Source organism: Sapajus apella, unplaced genomic scaffold (genome assembly GCF_009761245.1).
Source record: "Sapajus apella isolate SASKATOON/1434 unplaced genomic scaffold, GSC_monkey_1.0 scaffold58, whole genome shotgun sequence".
NCBI classification, from domain to species: domain Eukaryota; kingdom Metazoa; phylum Chordata; class Mammalia; order Primates; family Cebidae; genus Sapajus; species Sapajus apella.
This window is the reverse complement of record NW_022436998.1, coordinates 3,375,078-3,391,175: the sequence shown is the minus strand read 5'-3', so window position 1 is coordinate 3,391,175 and position 16,098 is coordinate 3,375,078. Positions and strand designations below refer to the sequence as shown.

General features: G+C 37.4%; 1 protein-coding gene across 1 annotated transcript in view; it reads left to right on the top strand.

The window, feature by feature from the left end:
• MARCHF5 (membrane associated ring-CH-type finger 5) overlaps positions 1 to 16,098 on the top strand; it is a 60,361-nt gene that overhangs the window by 32,478 nt on the left and 11,785 nt on the right. The window contains exon 3 of the mRNA XM_032245544.1: positions 14,841 to 14,971. Coding sequence (XP_032101435.1) covers positions 14,841 to 14,971 — 131 coding nt within the window. The remainder of the gene's footprint in view (positions 1 to 14,840; positions 14,972 to 16,098) is intronic.

Genomic DNA, 16,098 nt, shown 5'->3' with positions numbered 1-16,098 from the left:
AATTATTGTTAAATTGTCTGTTACTCCAGTTCCATACATCTTTGCTTAATTTATTTTGGGGCTCTGTTAAGTGTGCATATTTGTAATTGTTATGTCTTTCTGTTGGATTGTCTCTTTACTGTTATAAAATATCCTTTTTTGTTTCTAATAGCAAATTTTGTCATACAATTCTCTTGACTGATATTCCTATAGCCACTTGCTCTCTTAAATCTCATTAAGAGTAAATTCTAAGTTTTCAAGTTAAATTTTTGCACAGTTTTGCTTTTTATTTTTTTATTTATTTACTTGTTTGAGATGGAGTCTTGCTGTGTCGCCCAGGCTGGAGTGCAGCTGCACAATCTTGGCTTACTGCAACCTCCGCCTCCCGGGTTCAAGCAATTCTCTTGCCTCAGCTTCCCAAGAAACTGGGATTATGGTGTGCACCACCATACCTGGCTAATTTTTTGTATTTTTAGTAGAGATGAGGTTTTACCATGTTGGCCAGGCTGGTCTCAAACTCCGATATCCAGTGATCCACCCACCTTGGGCTTCCAAAGTGCTGGGATTACAAGCATGAGCCACTGTGCCTGGCTGCTTTTATTTTATTGAAACTTCTTGTGTAGAAGTTTACCAGTAACCATCCTCAAAAAGTAGTTGTCAAATGTTAAGTGGAGTGTAAAAGCTTAGAAGGGAAAGCTGTTCACTAGGGATGAATAGGACCGGTCCTGGGAGAAACCTTCCTAGAGCATCTAAGATATAAAATTAATAGTTGTAACTATTTTATTTTACAATATTTTATTAAGATCAATGGTAATATCAGTAGCTATCATTTGCTAATAGGCCCCTATTATTTGCCTATTCTTCCATTCTCTCTTTTATTCTAGGCACTATGTTGATCACTTTGCCTATATTATTTAAACCTCTCAAAAGCTCTGCATAATAGATGTTGTCCTCATATTATAGATAAGAAGTAGACTCAGCAGATTTATGTAATGGAAGCCCATAGGCTTCCAGCAAATAAAGCAAGGAGCCAGAATTTTACATTGACAAATTTCTTGTTACTATCCCTCAATGAGTCAGCTACTAGGCCACATATGGATAAGTAGTTTCAAGTACCATAAGAACTAATAGGGATATTGTGAATTTGAATTAATTTGTTAATAAATTACACAAATGATGTATAAGTAACAAAAATTTTATGAATTGGTACCAATAGAATTAAAAGAGAAGTGTATAGCCAAGAAGCAAAATGATAGCTAGGTGCTTGCAGTAACAAATTGCCTATTCTCTTTTCTTTCTCTTGATATTTGCTTTGCTCAAAATGGAAAGGAATAGCAAATACATCAAAGAGAAGATGGAGCAACTACAATAAGCAGTTGTTTTTTAATTCATTTGATGTTTAAGTTTATATTTTTCCCCCAGGTAAGGCATTGACATGGTCAAAAATTCAAAGACATGAGATACAGTAGGATATTTAATGAAAAGTCTTTCTACCATGTCTGCCAGCCGTGATGCCAAGTAAGTTTTCTTACTTGGTTATAAATTATAACTATTATTATAAATTTCTGGTATTTCATTGCAGTTTGTTTCTATCTTTCTTCTCTGTCTTTCCTTCTTCTCTCCCTTTCTCTCTACACTTAACACAAAATCTACAAACATGAGAGTTAAAGGAACGACAAGGGATATGGAAGTACTCAGGGATTGGCAACCATAGAAAACTGTTACCACTTTTAGATCTGATAGTACAAGGGAAGGGAGCTGTTAACAAGAGCTCTAGCAGAGGGAGGGAGCTCCTTAATAAAACCTGTGATCTTTCATAGAGGAATGCAACTATTTGCAGTGAGGGAACAAGGGAAAAAACTTTAACACTTTTACCATTCTCTGATATTCTGGTCTCTCCTGTTATTTGAACACATCAGCTAGAGGGCAAGGTTGCCTGAAAGATGCACTTTCTTTGATCAGTCACCAAATACACAAAGCAGGATGAAGAAATAATAAGGAGTAAACCTGGAGAGGCAGATAGAATGTCCAGCACAATTAGGTTATGTATTGAGTATTCTAGACTAACATACTATAGAACCTATTTAAACTTTTTTTTTGTTAGCAGTATATTGTAGAACCTTTTTTTTTTTGTTTAAAGAGGCTTTTTTTTTTTTTCTATTAAAAGTAGTCAGCTTGGATAAAGAGCTTTTTACAAAAACAGCTGTGTACATACATAAATTATTACTTATATAATTAATCACTCTTCCATTGATGGACATATTGGCTTATTTCCAATCTTTGACAGACAGTACTTTCATAAACAACTTTGGAAAATAATTTTATGCATATGTGCAAATACATCTGTAAGGTAAATGACTAGAAATAGAATTACTGGGTCAAAGGTATGTGCATTTATAACATAATAGATATCCTATAATTGGCTTTTGTAGAGATTATAGCCATTTAATCTCCCAACAGTGTATTGGAGCGCCTGCTTCCCCATTGCATTTGCCAACATGCTGCTATCAATATGCAGAACTAATTATATCTGCTGTCTTAGCATTGATCAAAGCTCAGCAGAGTGCTCACTCAGGTATTTTTTTTTCTCTTTTTTTATCAAATATTTCATTTGTGGAAAAGGAATATATCCTAATTTCGTATGAGGAATAAAGACTTACAAGCCATCCCTTATTTACCTAACCATTCAGGTTTAGCAATAAAATATCCTGGTGAGTTGAACCTTTTATCTCTAGTGACTGTTTTATCCATAAATAATACCTTTTTGTCTTTATGTATAATATAGACATGATAATAAATGATAGACATAACGTACCTACACCAGATTTTTTATCTTTTTTCTTCTTTTTTTTCTTTTTTAACTTTAAAGCTACCGCAAATCAATACACCAGATTTTTTTTTTTTTTTTTTTTTTTTGAGACAGAGTTTCACTCTTGTTACCCACGCTGGAGTGCAATGGCGCGATCTCGGCTCACCGCAACCTCCACCTCCTGGGTTCAGGCAATTCTCCTGCCTCAGCCTCCTGAGTAGCTGGGATTACAAGCACGCGCCACCATGCCCAGCTAATTTTTTGTATTTTTAGTAGAGACGGGGTTTCACCACGTTGACCAGGATGGTCTCGATCTCTTGACCTCGTGATCCACCTGCCTCGGCCTCCCAAAGTGCTGGGATTACAGGCGTGAGCCACCGTGCCTGGCCTCAGATTTTTTTTAATTAAAAAAAAATTTTTTTTTTTTTTGAGACAGAATCTCACTATGTTGCCCAGGCTGGCCTCAAATTTCTGGGCCCAAGCCACCCTCCTGAGTAGCAGTCAATTTTATTTTAAAACAATTTATTTACAGACTAATTGCAAGATAATACAGAAAGTTCCCGTATGGCACACATCCAGCTTCATCTGCTATTAACATCTTACATTAGTATAGTGCATTTGTTATAATTAGTGAACCAATATCAATCAGTCCATACTTTATTCACATGTCTTTATTCTGTTCCAGAATCTCATCCAAGATACCTTATATTTAGTCATGTCTCCTTATACTCCTCTTGACTATGACGGTTTCTCAGACTTCTTTGTTTTTGATGACCCTGACAGTTTTGAGGGGTACTGATCAGGTATTTTGTAGAATATCCCTCAATTGTTATTTGTCTGGTGTTTTCTCATTGTCTCTTGGAGTTACAAGTTTTAGGAAAGAAGACCACAGAGGCAAAGTGCCATTTTCATTACATCATATCAAAGGAACATAACACCTCCGTGAATCATTACTGGTGATAATGACCTTGATTATTTGGCTGATGTAGGGTTTGCCACTTTTCTCCCCAGTAAAGTTAACTTTTTTTTTTTTTTTTTGCCCTTTTATGCCAGCTTTTTCAATGGGGGTATTGACTTTGCCCTGTTTATCTCTTCTCATCCTTTTAATTCTTTTGGGTTCTGTTTTACATTTATTGTGATACTGATAGAGTTGGATTTTTATTATCAAATTTTGTGCATTCTGTTTGTCCTACTTTTTCCTTTAAGTTTTATGCTCTATTTCTCTACCTAAGTGGTTATTCTTGAAAAGTCTTGGCTTTTATCTCTTCAGATATTGCTTCTCCCCATTCTTTCCATTCTTATCTTGTAGAACTCTGATTAGAGTTATATTAGACATTTTCCCTTTTTTTTTTGTTATGATAGAATTTCTCATTTCCTGGGTTTTGTTATGGTCATTATCTACAAACACTTGACTGTTTCATATGTTGCCCTATCCCCTGCATTTTATGTAAATAGATACTTATATCTTCTCAATGAGGTTGCCATATATATATATATATATATATATATATATGTATATATGCATGCGCACATAAACTATCAGATATACCTGTAACCAAATATATATATGTATATATTTGATAGTTTATGTGCTTCTTATTGCATCACATCACAAGACACCTAATGTCTTTCTTTTTATAAGACTGATCAGTGGGTAAAGGCGTTATCAGCCTGATCCATTCAGTAAAGTTTCCTATTCATTTTCACCTAATGGTCTTAGCAGAGATTGATAATTTATCATTCATTGCCTCTAGATCTGTTGTTTCATTAAGTAATACAAAGCATTGTTATTCTTTCTTTTTCCATTTATTGGCTTAGAATATTTATGTTATTATCAATCGAGAAGAGATTGCTGAGTCAGAGGGTAAATTGCACATAGAATTTTGCTGGATATTGCCAGATTTCCTTCTACAGGCGCGAACCATTTGTGTATCCACCTGCAATATGTGAGTGTGCCTGTTTCCTCATGCTTTGCCAGTAGGATATATTAGCAAACTAAGATTTTAGCCAGTCCGTTAAGTAAGAAAAGATAGCTTATTGTAGTTTTAATACACATTTCTTTATCAGTGAGGTGGCTAAACCATTTTAAAGTAAGAATACTTAGATTGTAAAAGGGTACTATACAGTAAGACATATATTTTCCCCAAACTTAAAACTGCATGGTTTCAATTTTATGGGGATTTTACATTTTTGACAGACAGTCCAAGGTATCAGTTATTCCATTAAAAATACTCTGCATTGTTTTTCCTCTAGCCACACGGCCTTTTGTCACTCACATGAACTCAAACCTATTTCTTTCCTGCCTGCTCATAAACATATCACTGGCTTATTCCACTACCTGAAAAACAAATAGGGACTTAAGAACTCAAGTACTCTATCCATATTAATAGAAGTTTCTAGTGATATTTACGCTTAGTCTTCAGAGAAATGTTTCTTTTTACTTTGCTTTATATATAAGTTCCTATGTATGATCAAAATAAAGAAAAATTTTAAAACCTAAGACCTATTCCATAGGATTTTAGTCTTTGAATAATTTTTGTCAAAGTTTATAGTTAGAGAACTCATTTATTCTTTTGTAGCCCTCATTGGTATACCTTCTTATGAGGCAAATGACTAGGATTCCTTCAGAGTAAGAGTTTGTTGTGTTTACTGCTGGGTTACATTTGGCCTTGCCCTCTTAGATTTAAAAGTAGTTTAATTTTAAGAAGTATCTTTCAACAGTGTTAGGCTTTCTGGGTACATACTGTATATGAATACAGTTAGCTGAAAAAGGTCCAAAACATAAGTATACAATCTTTCTTTAAAAGGAGGGGAGAATAACTGCCCTTTACAGAATCTAAATTTCTTAAGTCTGATGTCTTCATTCTCCCTTTATATTTCCAGATTTCTTGGCTCCATTTACTCCTTCCTTTGCTTTTAGTCCTAGATCTTTAAGGAAAAGAGCATCTATTCTTTATTTCTCACCTGAGGATTTCCTAAAATTGTTTTATTTTTATTCCAGAGCTATATACCACAAGTTTTTTCTCAGACATCTCCGGCCTTTGATTATGCCTTCCACTCCACTCTCCTATCATGTTTAACGTTGTTTGCCATTTTGGGGTGTCCATACAGTTTAGAACTGGAAGAAATAATAGCTAACACAGATTGTTACTATATAACATTAAGTACTAAGAGCTTCATATGAATTATTTTAATTTTTATAGAAACTGTTATACATAACGCCTTCATTGTACAGATGCAGAAATTCAGGCGTAGAGATGGTACTTTGTCCCAATTCACACAGAAGACTTAACCTAATCCTTACCCACCTTGTTTTGTTGCTGTCTAATGAGCCTAATATACAACTTCCTTATACACAGGGAGGAAGAAAATTCAGTGGTAATGTCAGGTTGCCTCCCTCAGGGTAACGGTTACCTGAATTTTGTAACTCATCGTTCTTTTCTGAAATACAGTTTTTCTTATTAATGAGAATAATTATATTCTCATCATGGAAAATGTGAAAACATATATGTTTAAAGAAAAAAAGACAATGTGTTACATAGTTAATTGGTATATATGTGGTATGTGCATAATTAGTGCTGTCAGCTATTGTTATTTGTTAATTAAGGATGATTGGGTGGTGGTGATTTTTTTTTCAACAAAGTCTTTCACTTCCAGTTAGAACGCTCTTCTTAGCATGCCCTGCTTGGTTTTACCTTGATTCAGTTGTGCTTTTCGTTCTTCACTTGGTACTGGCCTTCTTTTCACATCAAAGACTTCAAGTTTAGGTCGAGATTCATTTAAAAAAAAAAATTTAAAAACTTTGTATCCTTACCCCCTCTATAATCCTTACCTAAAATTTTCTTAACATTTATCTGTATGGTTTGTACCATATTATCATATATTTATTAGTTTTGCCTTAAAGGTTTTCAGTTGTTTTGTGTATATTGCTTGTCCCTAACTAGATTGTAGACTCGTTGGGGGCAGCAGTGAGTGTGTTAAATATAATTTACATTTATTTTAATACATAGTAAAATGTATTTATAATAGGTGCTTAATAAATAGTAGTTGACTTTATAGCTCACAAGTATTCTGTAGGCTATTCTTTTATGAACATAAATTTAAAATTTCCCTTGGCACAAATTATGTAATCATAAGGAACTACTGTGGTGATCTTCAGTGACTAATCATGGAAATATAGTATATAAATACATAGATGTGGCATATATAGTTATGTAATAGATATAATCACTCATCTGCTTTGACCTTAAACCTTTTATTCTTCAGGGTTAGTTGGTTTGTTTGTGGGGCTTTTTTTTTTTTTTTGGTCAGATACTATTATTTTGGACCAGGCATGGGTCTCATGCATATAATCCCAGCGCTTTGGGAGGCCAAGGCAGGAGAATCCCTTGAAGCCAAGAGTTTGAGACCAGCCTGGGCAACATACCAAGATACCATTTCATATATATATATATATGTGTGTGTGTGTATGTATATATAATTAACTTAGTTATCTAAAAATGTTGTCCAAGAACATATCCCTTCTTTACAATCTAATGATTAACCTTTTGTTGTTAAGCAAAGTAACTTACAGCCTAAGTTTGCAGGATGTTTGTTCTTACAAAGAGATGGTAAAATCTGTCAGCAGAGTAGTCAATCAAAGATGAAACTTATGTAAGCTTGTCTGGGGTTCTTGTACCTAGCCTCCAAAGTATAGTATTTAAAACAGTGGGAAATGCTAGAGAAAGAGGTAAAACTCTTTACTATCCCATTAGGATTCCCACATACTTTTAATCAAGTTTGTTGTATTACTTGCAATAAAATTCACATTTGTTGGCTTGGGACCATATAATTAATACTTTTTTTTTTTTTCTTTAAAGTGTCTGTTTAAAACAAATTGAGTCAAGTACTTGCCACAGAGTACTGTGGCTAGGTCCTGTGCTATTATATTGCGGTGCCTTGTAGAACAGGCTGAAGTGCCCGATACTGCCAAGTACCATGTGCTGAGATAGCTGTGACCTTAGAAAGTCCTTGAGAGTGATGCCAATCATCATTAGAAAGCATTTTTTAAGCACCTATCTGTACATGGTTCTATCCTAGGCACTGTACAAAACGAGTTAAACAGACATGGCCCCTGCCCCCTGGGAGTTTTCAGTCTAAGATGATGCTGACATGGACAGACATAAAGGATATTGAGACAACTGAACAAACATTGAACAAGAACATAAAGTACTAACATTATGCACAAGCAAAGGGGTAAGTGTATTTTGTGGGTAGTATGTAAAGGAAGGCTCATGGGACATGGACAGGGTGGGATAATTAGCCTCTATCAGGTTAGGTTAGCCTTTGCTGAGAAGTTGGGTTTTTATACAGATTTAAGCAAAGTAGGGTCAGGACATTCCAGGCGTGCAACAAAAAGACTCGGAGCAAGGATAAAAGCTTATATTGTTAAACTGTCAGCAGCCTCAAAAATCTGCACTTCTGGATGGCTCTGAAAATAGGGTTGGTGTCTTAACTTTAAAAAGTTGGCATTTGGGGACCAGGCACAGTGCCTCACACATGTAATCCCATCACTTTGGGAGGCCAAGGCAGGTGGATCATTTGAGGCCAGAAGTTGTAGACCAGCCTGGGTAACATGGCAAAACCCCGTCTCTACTAAAAATACAAAACTTAGCTGAGTATGGTGGCATGTGCCTGTAGTCCTAGCTGCTTGGGAGGCTGAGGTAGGAGGATCACTTGAACACAGGAAGCACAGATGGCAGTGAGCTGCCATCGTGCCACTGCACTCCTGCCTGGACAACAGAGCAGGACTCTGTCTCGAAACAAAGAAAGTTGACGTTTGGGTTTGGTCTAGATCACAGTCGGTTCAATGCAAAGCAAAAAGCAAACAAAAAAAACCTGGGAACTTGAGTGGCTTCCGTGAGCAGTCTATTTTGTTTTTTGAATCTTTTTTTTTTTTTTTTTTTTTTTTTTTTATTCTTTGCTGGAAGCAGATGGAAGAATCTCTTTTATAAATTATTGGCCACTTAACAAGAGGAACTTGTCTTCTCAGGAAGTTATACCAGGTTATCTTGTAAAGCACCTGCATATGCTCATTAAATCATGTTCTGTGTTAGAAACTTTGGCACAACAAAGTGTAGAATTAGTTTCTCTGCCAGTTCAAATGTATTGGTATTTACAACTAATCGATCATAACCAGTTACAGATTTGTTTCTTCTCCACTCCAACAGCTTCACTTGACTAGCATCTGGGAATTCTGGGTATTATTATAAACAACGTCAGCAAATGTTGAACATTATTACCGACCTGCACTTAAATAATTGACGTCTGAACTTCCCACGTGTACCTTTAGCAGCCAGAATATAAATTTTAATTTATATTACAGTGACAGCAAAAATCTACTTTGGTTTGCTATGTCTGCCAGACAAAACTGATTACTTCTTTTTTTTAGTAGACATGGACTTTCCCCAATAGTTCTCAGCTCACTTTTTGATGTCATTCAGGTCTGAAACATGAAAACTGGAATTTACCCAGAATATTAGGGTGTAGTGGATTCTCTTTACAAAAGCCTCTTTATTATACAAAAGAATTAGCAATAGTTTCCCTGTTAATTACAAGCTTCTCTGGTGCCCTTTAAATTAATAGATTTTCAAAATTTATACAAAGCTTCTTCAGTTGCCATTCCTTGCGTAAATACAGTGCTATTGGAAACGTAAGTGGCGAGACCCACTGAGGCATTAAAAATTCAACAATGCCTTTTGAAAATACTGAAACTTTCTTATGCCCTTATATATTTAACTTGTAAGGTACGTTTATTATAGTTCTTACTCCCCACCAGAATTGAGGTGTTCAAAGGCTGCTGTCTTCCCTTTTTCTATTTCTCATAACTTTTTGTGTTGTAGTCTGACAGTAATAAGAATCTAGTAATGTTGCTTTTTTCATAAATTTATGACCCCTGACCCCAAGTCATGAGATAGTAGCACATAAGCTGCTTCTTTCAAAGAGTATGAGTTAGGGACTGTCATCCAGAAGCTTTCAGTGATTGTTCTTACTCACCAAATAGCTTGCCAGATAATCTTTAGCTCTCAGAAATATCTCCCCTGGGTGGCAGTTTATTATTCTAATGCTATGCTTAACAGTAGGCATTTATCCTTTCTTTTAAATATTAAGCTAATTTTAGACTAGTCTGTCTGGAAAAGCCTTAAGAGATTTAGACAAAGTAAACTTAAGACAAAAGCCAAGACAGAATTTTGTCAGAAAAACTTTAATTAGGTGCTATAAAATACAACCCGTGTCTCCATTTTATCTGGTATATCTTTTGCCTATAACACAGGAGATGAGTAGAAAATTTCCAAAAGAGGAAATATGGACATTTTTTTTCTTATACAAAAGACTTCATACCCAGGATTCACAAAGAAAACTGAGCTTGTTAGAACCTTCTGAGATCTTCCAAGGAAAAACAAGAAAAATAATTTAAACATCTGTAGGTTGTCACTGTTCATGATAGATAAAAGTAATAGTGTTGGGTTATATTTTAGGAATTCTGCTTTCATTCAAATATTTGAATTTTTTTTTTAGGAATATATTGCTTTACTCCATCAGTAGGTAGTTCCAAGTACAAGAGAATTCAGTTCAACAAATACTTGAGAGTTGTAGGAACTTGGGATAGATCAGTGATCAAAACAGATCATTTTCCCTTTGGAGCTTTTTTCCTTTTTTCTTTTTCTTCTTCTTTTTTTTTTTTTTTTGAGACGGAGTTTTGCTCTTGTTGCCCAGGCTGTAGTGCAATGGCGTGATCTCGGCTTTCTGCAACCTCTGCCTCTTGAGTTCAAGCGATTCTCCTGCCTCTCAGCCTCCCGAGTAGCTGGGATTATAGGCATGCACCATTATGCCCGGCTAATTTTTTGTACTTTTAGTAGAAACAGGATTTCACCTCGTTAGCCAGGCTGGTCTCAAACTCTTGACCTCAGGTGATCCAGCCACCTTGGTCTCACAAAGTGCTGAGATTACAGGCGCAAGCCACTACACCCAATCTGGAGCTTATTTTCTAATGCAAGAATCAGCAAACCTTTCTGTAACGAACCAGATAGTAAATATTTTAGACTTTGCATGTGCCCATGTTCCAATAAAACTTTATTTACAGAAACAGGCAGCTGTCTGAGTTTGGCATACAAGCCCTAGTTTCCCAACCTCTGTTATAATATGTGGAAGCATAATTAATATGTAAATTAGAGTATGTTAGGTGATAAGTGCTTTGGGAAAAAGAAAAATATGGCGAGGTAATCAAATGGGGAATGTGACAAAGTAGGGGTTCGCAGGGTGGGCTTCATTGAAGTCAGGAAGAAGAGGAAGGGGCATAGCAGCACACACCTGTAGTCCCAGTTACTCAAGAAGCTTAGATGGGAGGATCACTTCAGCCAGGAGTTTGAAGCCAGCCTGGGCAATATAGTGAGACTCCCATCTCTAAAAAGAAAAAAAAGAGGAAGAAACAGCAAAGGAGACTGAAGAGTGAGTAGTGAGATAGAAAGAAAACCAGAGATGTTTTCTGAGCTTGGCCCAGTGGCTTACTCCAGTAAGTCCAGCGCTTTGGAATGCTGAGGTGGGCAGATCACTTGAGCCTAAGAGTTCGAGACCAGCCTAGGCAACGTGGCGAAACCTCATCTCTGCAAAAAATACAAAAATTAGCAAGGTGTGGTGGTACATACCAGTAGTCCCAGCTACTTGAGAGTCTGAAGCAGAGGATTGCTTAAGCCCACGAGGCAAAGGTTGCAGTGAACCAAGATCACGCCATTGCATTCCAGCCTGGGTGACAGAGCGAGACTCTGTCTCAAAACAGTTCTAGTTAGGCCAAAGAAGATGAAAATTGATTAGATTTGGTTAAATGGAGGTTGTTAGTGACCTTGATAAGCAGTTTTGGGGGAGTGGGTTCAAAACTAAGGAGAGAGAGAGACAATTCTAGGTAATTTTGTTGCAAAGGGAGCAATGAAATGAACATGGGGCAAAAGGGCTCAAGAAAAGAATTTGTTTTTACTTTTTTTTTTTTAACACAAATAATAGCAAGTTTGTTTGATGAAGATCCAGTAAAGAGTAAGGGGAAATTATGTACAAGAGTGAGAGAAGATTGCTGGAGCTGTGGCCTTGAGTTGGTGAGGGCTTAGGATCATCTAGTGTGTAAGTGAGGGGATTGACTTCAGATAGGTGGAATATTGGTTGATGGGTATATGTGCTGGAGAGGGTCGTTAAATGTTCTCTTATGGCTTCAGTTTTCTGATTAAAAAATTACCAGGCCAGGCATGGTGGCTCATGCCTGTCACCGTAGCACTTTGGGAGACTGAAGTGGGAGGATTGCTTGAGCCTAGGAGTTCCAGACCAGCCTGGGCAGCACAGGGAGACCCCGTCTCTACAACAAAAAATTTTAAATAAATAAAATTAACTGAACATAGTGGTGTGTATCTGTGGTCCCAGCTATTTGGGGGGCTGAAGCGGGAGGATCACTTGAGCTAGGGAAGTCAAGGCTGCAGTGAGCCATGATCATGCCACTGTACTCTAGTGTGGGCAACAGAGCAAGACCCTGTCTCAAAAAAGAAAAAAAATTGAATTATCAGTCAAGGATATTAAAGTTGAAGTGCTGAGGTTTTATATATACCTACAGTCTTTAACTTCTAATACCAGCATTTGAGGGCTCTTTGGTGACTAAGATGACTTTTATTGTGCTTTCTGAGGGAGTTATATACTTAACCCAGCAAATTTGTATGTTTTGAGAATTCAGCAGTATATTCTGTGGTCAAATAATGATGCATGTAATGCCTGTGGCACAGCTCACAGTCTCATGTAGACACTCAAGAAATGCTATTTATTAGAAGATGTAGAGTTGGTATGCACTGAATTAGACTTATTTCATCTCTTTGGTCCCAAAAGATACCTTATCATTGTTTTAAATGTTATGTAAGTTAGAGCTTGACAATAATAAGTAAACATGCTATATGTATTATAAATCACAGGTCCTTTAATATCTCCCCTAATGTTCTCTCTACTTTACAATGTATATATAGTCTGTTTTCATACAATGATGTAATGATATTATTGGCTCCAGTGATCAGCAGGGAGTCTTGATCAGAGGCTCCATAGATGGATGCTTTGTTCTTACATGTTTAATTATTTTATCATTAGATTCCTATGTTAATTTCTTTGCGTAGTGAAAATAAACTGTTTTTGTATATAGCACTGACCTTTAGATTATAAGATCCTAAAAGGTAAGTAATAATTCTTACACATTTCTAAGAAGTTTTCATATTCCTTTGGTGGCTCACACCTGTAATCTCAGCTATTCAGGAGTCTGAGGCAGGAAAATCACTTGAACCCAGGAGGCAGAGGCTGCAGTGTGCTGAGATTTCACCACCACACTCCAGCCTGGGTGACAAAACAAAACTCTGTCTCAGAAAAACAAAAATTAAAAATTAAATTAAAAAAACTTAGGGCCGGGTGCAGTGGCTCATGCCTGTAATCCCAGCACTTTGGGAGGCCCGGGTGGGTGGATCACCTGAGGTCAGGAGTTCGAGACCAGCCTGGCCAACATGATGAAACCCCATCTCTACTAAAAACACAAAAATTAGTCAGGTGTGATGACACGTGCCTGTAATCACAGCTACCTGGGAGGCTGAGGCAGGAGGATCACTTGAGCCCAGGAGGCAGAGGTTGCAGTGAGCTGAGATCGCACCATTGCACTCCAGGCTGGGCAACACAACAAGACTCCCAACTCAAAAATATGAAGTTAGATATTCAGTTATATTTTGCTTTGCTTTAAATCAGGCATGAGACCCTTCCACTTTTCTGGAAAAATCTGGAGCTAAATTATATTGGGCTTAGTAGTGGTCAGAATACCTCCAAATGTTGGAGCCAGACACATTGGCTCACATCTGTAATTCTAGCACTTTGGGAGGCCAAAGCGGGTTGATTGCCTGAGCTCAGGAGTTTGATACCAGCCTGGGCAGCATGGTGAAACTATGTCTCTACTAAAATACAAAAAATTAGCCTGGCATGGCAGCATGCACCCGTAGTCCCAGCTATTCAGGAGGCTGAGGAAGGAGAATTGCTTGAACTCGGGAGGCAGAAGTTGCAGTGAGTCCAGATAGTGCCACTGTACTCCAGCCTGGGGGACAGAGCAAGACTGTCTTTGGGGTGGGGGGGGAGAATATCTTTAAATGTTTGTTTTCCAGATAACTTCCAGAAGGAACTAGTAGTCAGATTTCAGAGTAAGCATATAGTAATAGAAGCATAATTGGCACATGTATACAGCTGTTGGAATGCCATGAAAACTGGCTTCATAATCATAAAAAGAAATTTGAGAATAATAACCAATTAAATATAGCATATTGAAAATGAAAAAGAGATAAATCGACTTTATGTAAATAAAAGAAAATGGTCCTGGTTACCTTTATATACCATATCAAGGTATGCAGTGAGTGAAGTCAGAGAAATTATATTCTTACCAAATACGAGAGAATCTAATTGTTGCCAGGAATTTGTTGGAAAAAGCAAGCTGAAATGACCATTTCATTCTACGTTGGCTATTATGATTAAGAGATGAAAGTGAGAGGACTGTTTCCTTTATAAGAAGCAACTGTATTTGAGACTCTAATTTTAGGTTCATTAATAAATATAAAAAATTGAGAAGGCTATTTCCGAAAATTTATGAAATGATACTTAGCTATTCGTGCAAATGACTGAGAAATTCTAAACTATTCTAGTCGGGGTTCCCATCAAATTTATAACAGTTACTTCTAAAGCATCAAAACATCCAACTTCATGAAAATATTTTAGGATGGGTGCAGTTGCTCATGCCTGTAATCCCAACATTGTGGGAGACCAAGGCAAGAGGATCACTTGAACTCAGAAGTTCAAGGCTATAATGAGCTACGATCATGCCACTGCACTGTAGCCTAGGTGACAAAATGAGACCTTGTCGTTTGTGGGGGTGGGGAGAAAGGTATCTTAGATCTATAGAAAATATCAAACAAGTCATTTTAAAAATCCACCCTGTGTTGAACCTTTACTTGTCTTCTTTGTATTATAGGTCCAGTTGTTTACGTCTTGGATCTTGCAGATAGACTGATCTCAAAAGCCTGTCCATTTGCTGCAGCAGGAATAATGGTCGGCTCTATCTATTGGACAGCTGTGACTTATGGAGCGGTGACAGTGATGCAGGTTCACTATTTTACCTATTCAATGATATTACTTGGTGTGAAGATCTATTAAGATATTAAGACATTTTTTGTTAAACGTTTAAAAGTGTATTATTTTGAATGAGAAATAATATTCTCATGTTCTTTCTAAATATGTTCTTTCCCCTACTTTTTCTTTACACAAAAAGAAGTGTATTTTATCTGTAACTCCCTTTTTTCATAGTGAAGCTTAGAGATCATTTCATATAAGCATGCAGAAATCTGCATAACTTTCTGTCTATAAAATAACAGCCATTTGCTAACCAACCAGTCTCTTGTGGATAGACAGTCCAGTGTTTTGCTATTAAAACAGTGCCACATAGCTTGCAATCCCAGCACTTTGGGAGGCCAAGCCAGGTGGATCACCTGAAGTCAGGAGTTCAAGACCAACCTAGCAAACATGGTGAAACCCCATCTCTACTAAAAATATAAAAATTATCCAGGCATGGTGTCACATGGCTGTAGTCCCAGCTACTCAGGAGGCTGAGGCAGGAGAATCGTTTGAATCCAGGAAGTGGAGGTTGCAGTGTGCGTAGATCACACCACTACACTCCAGCCTGGGCAACAGAGCAAGACTCCATCTCAAAAAAAAAAAAAAAAAAAGCCGGGCGCAGTGGCTCAAGCCTGTAATCCCAGCACTTTGGGAGGCCGAGGCGGGTGGATCACGAGGTCAAGAGATCAAGACCATCCTGGTCAACACAGTGAAACCACGTCTCTACTAAAAATACAAAAAATTAGAGGCCGGGCGCGGTGCCTCAAGTCTGTAATCCCAGCACTTTGGGAGGCCGAGGCGGGTGGATCATGAGGTCAAGAGATCGAGACCATCCTGGTCAACAAGTTGAAACCTCGTCTCTACTAAAAATACAAAAATTAGCTGGGCATGATGGTGCATACCTGTAGTCCCAGCTACTCGGGAGGCTGAGGCCGGAGAATTGCTTGAACCCAGGAGGCGCGGAGGTTGCAGTGAGCCGAGATCGCGCCATTGCACTCCAGCCTGGGTAACAAGAGCGAAACTCCGTCTCAAAAAAAAAAAAAAAAAAATACAAAAAATTAGCTGGGCATGGTGACGCGTGCCTGTAATCCCAGCTACTCAGGAGGCTGAGGCAGGAG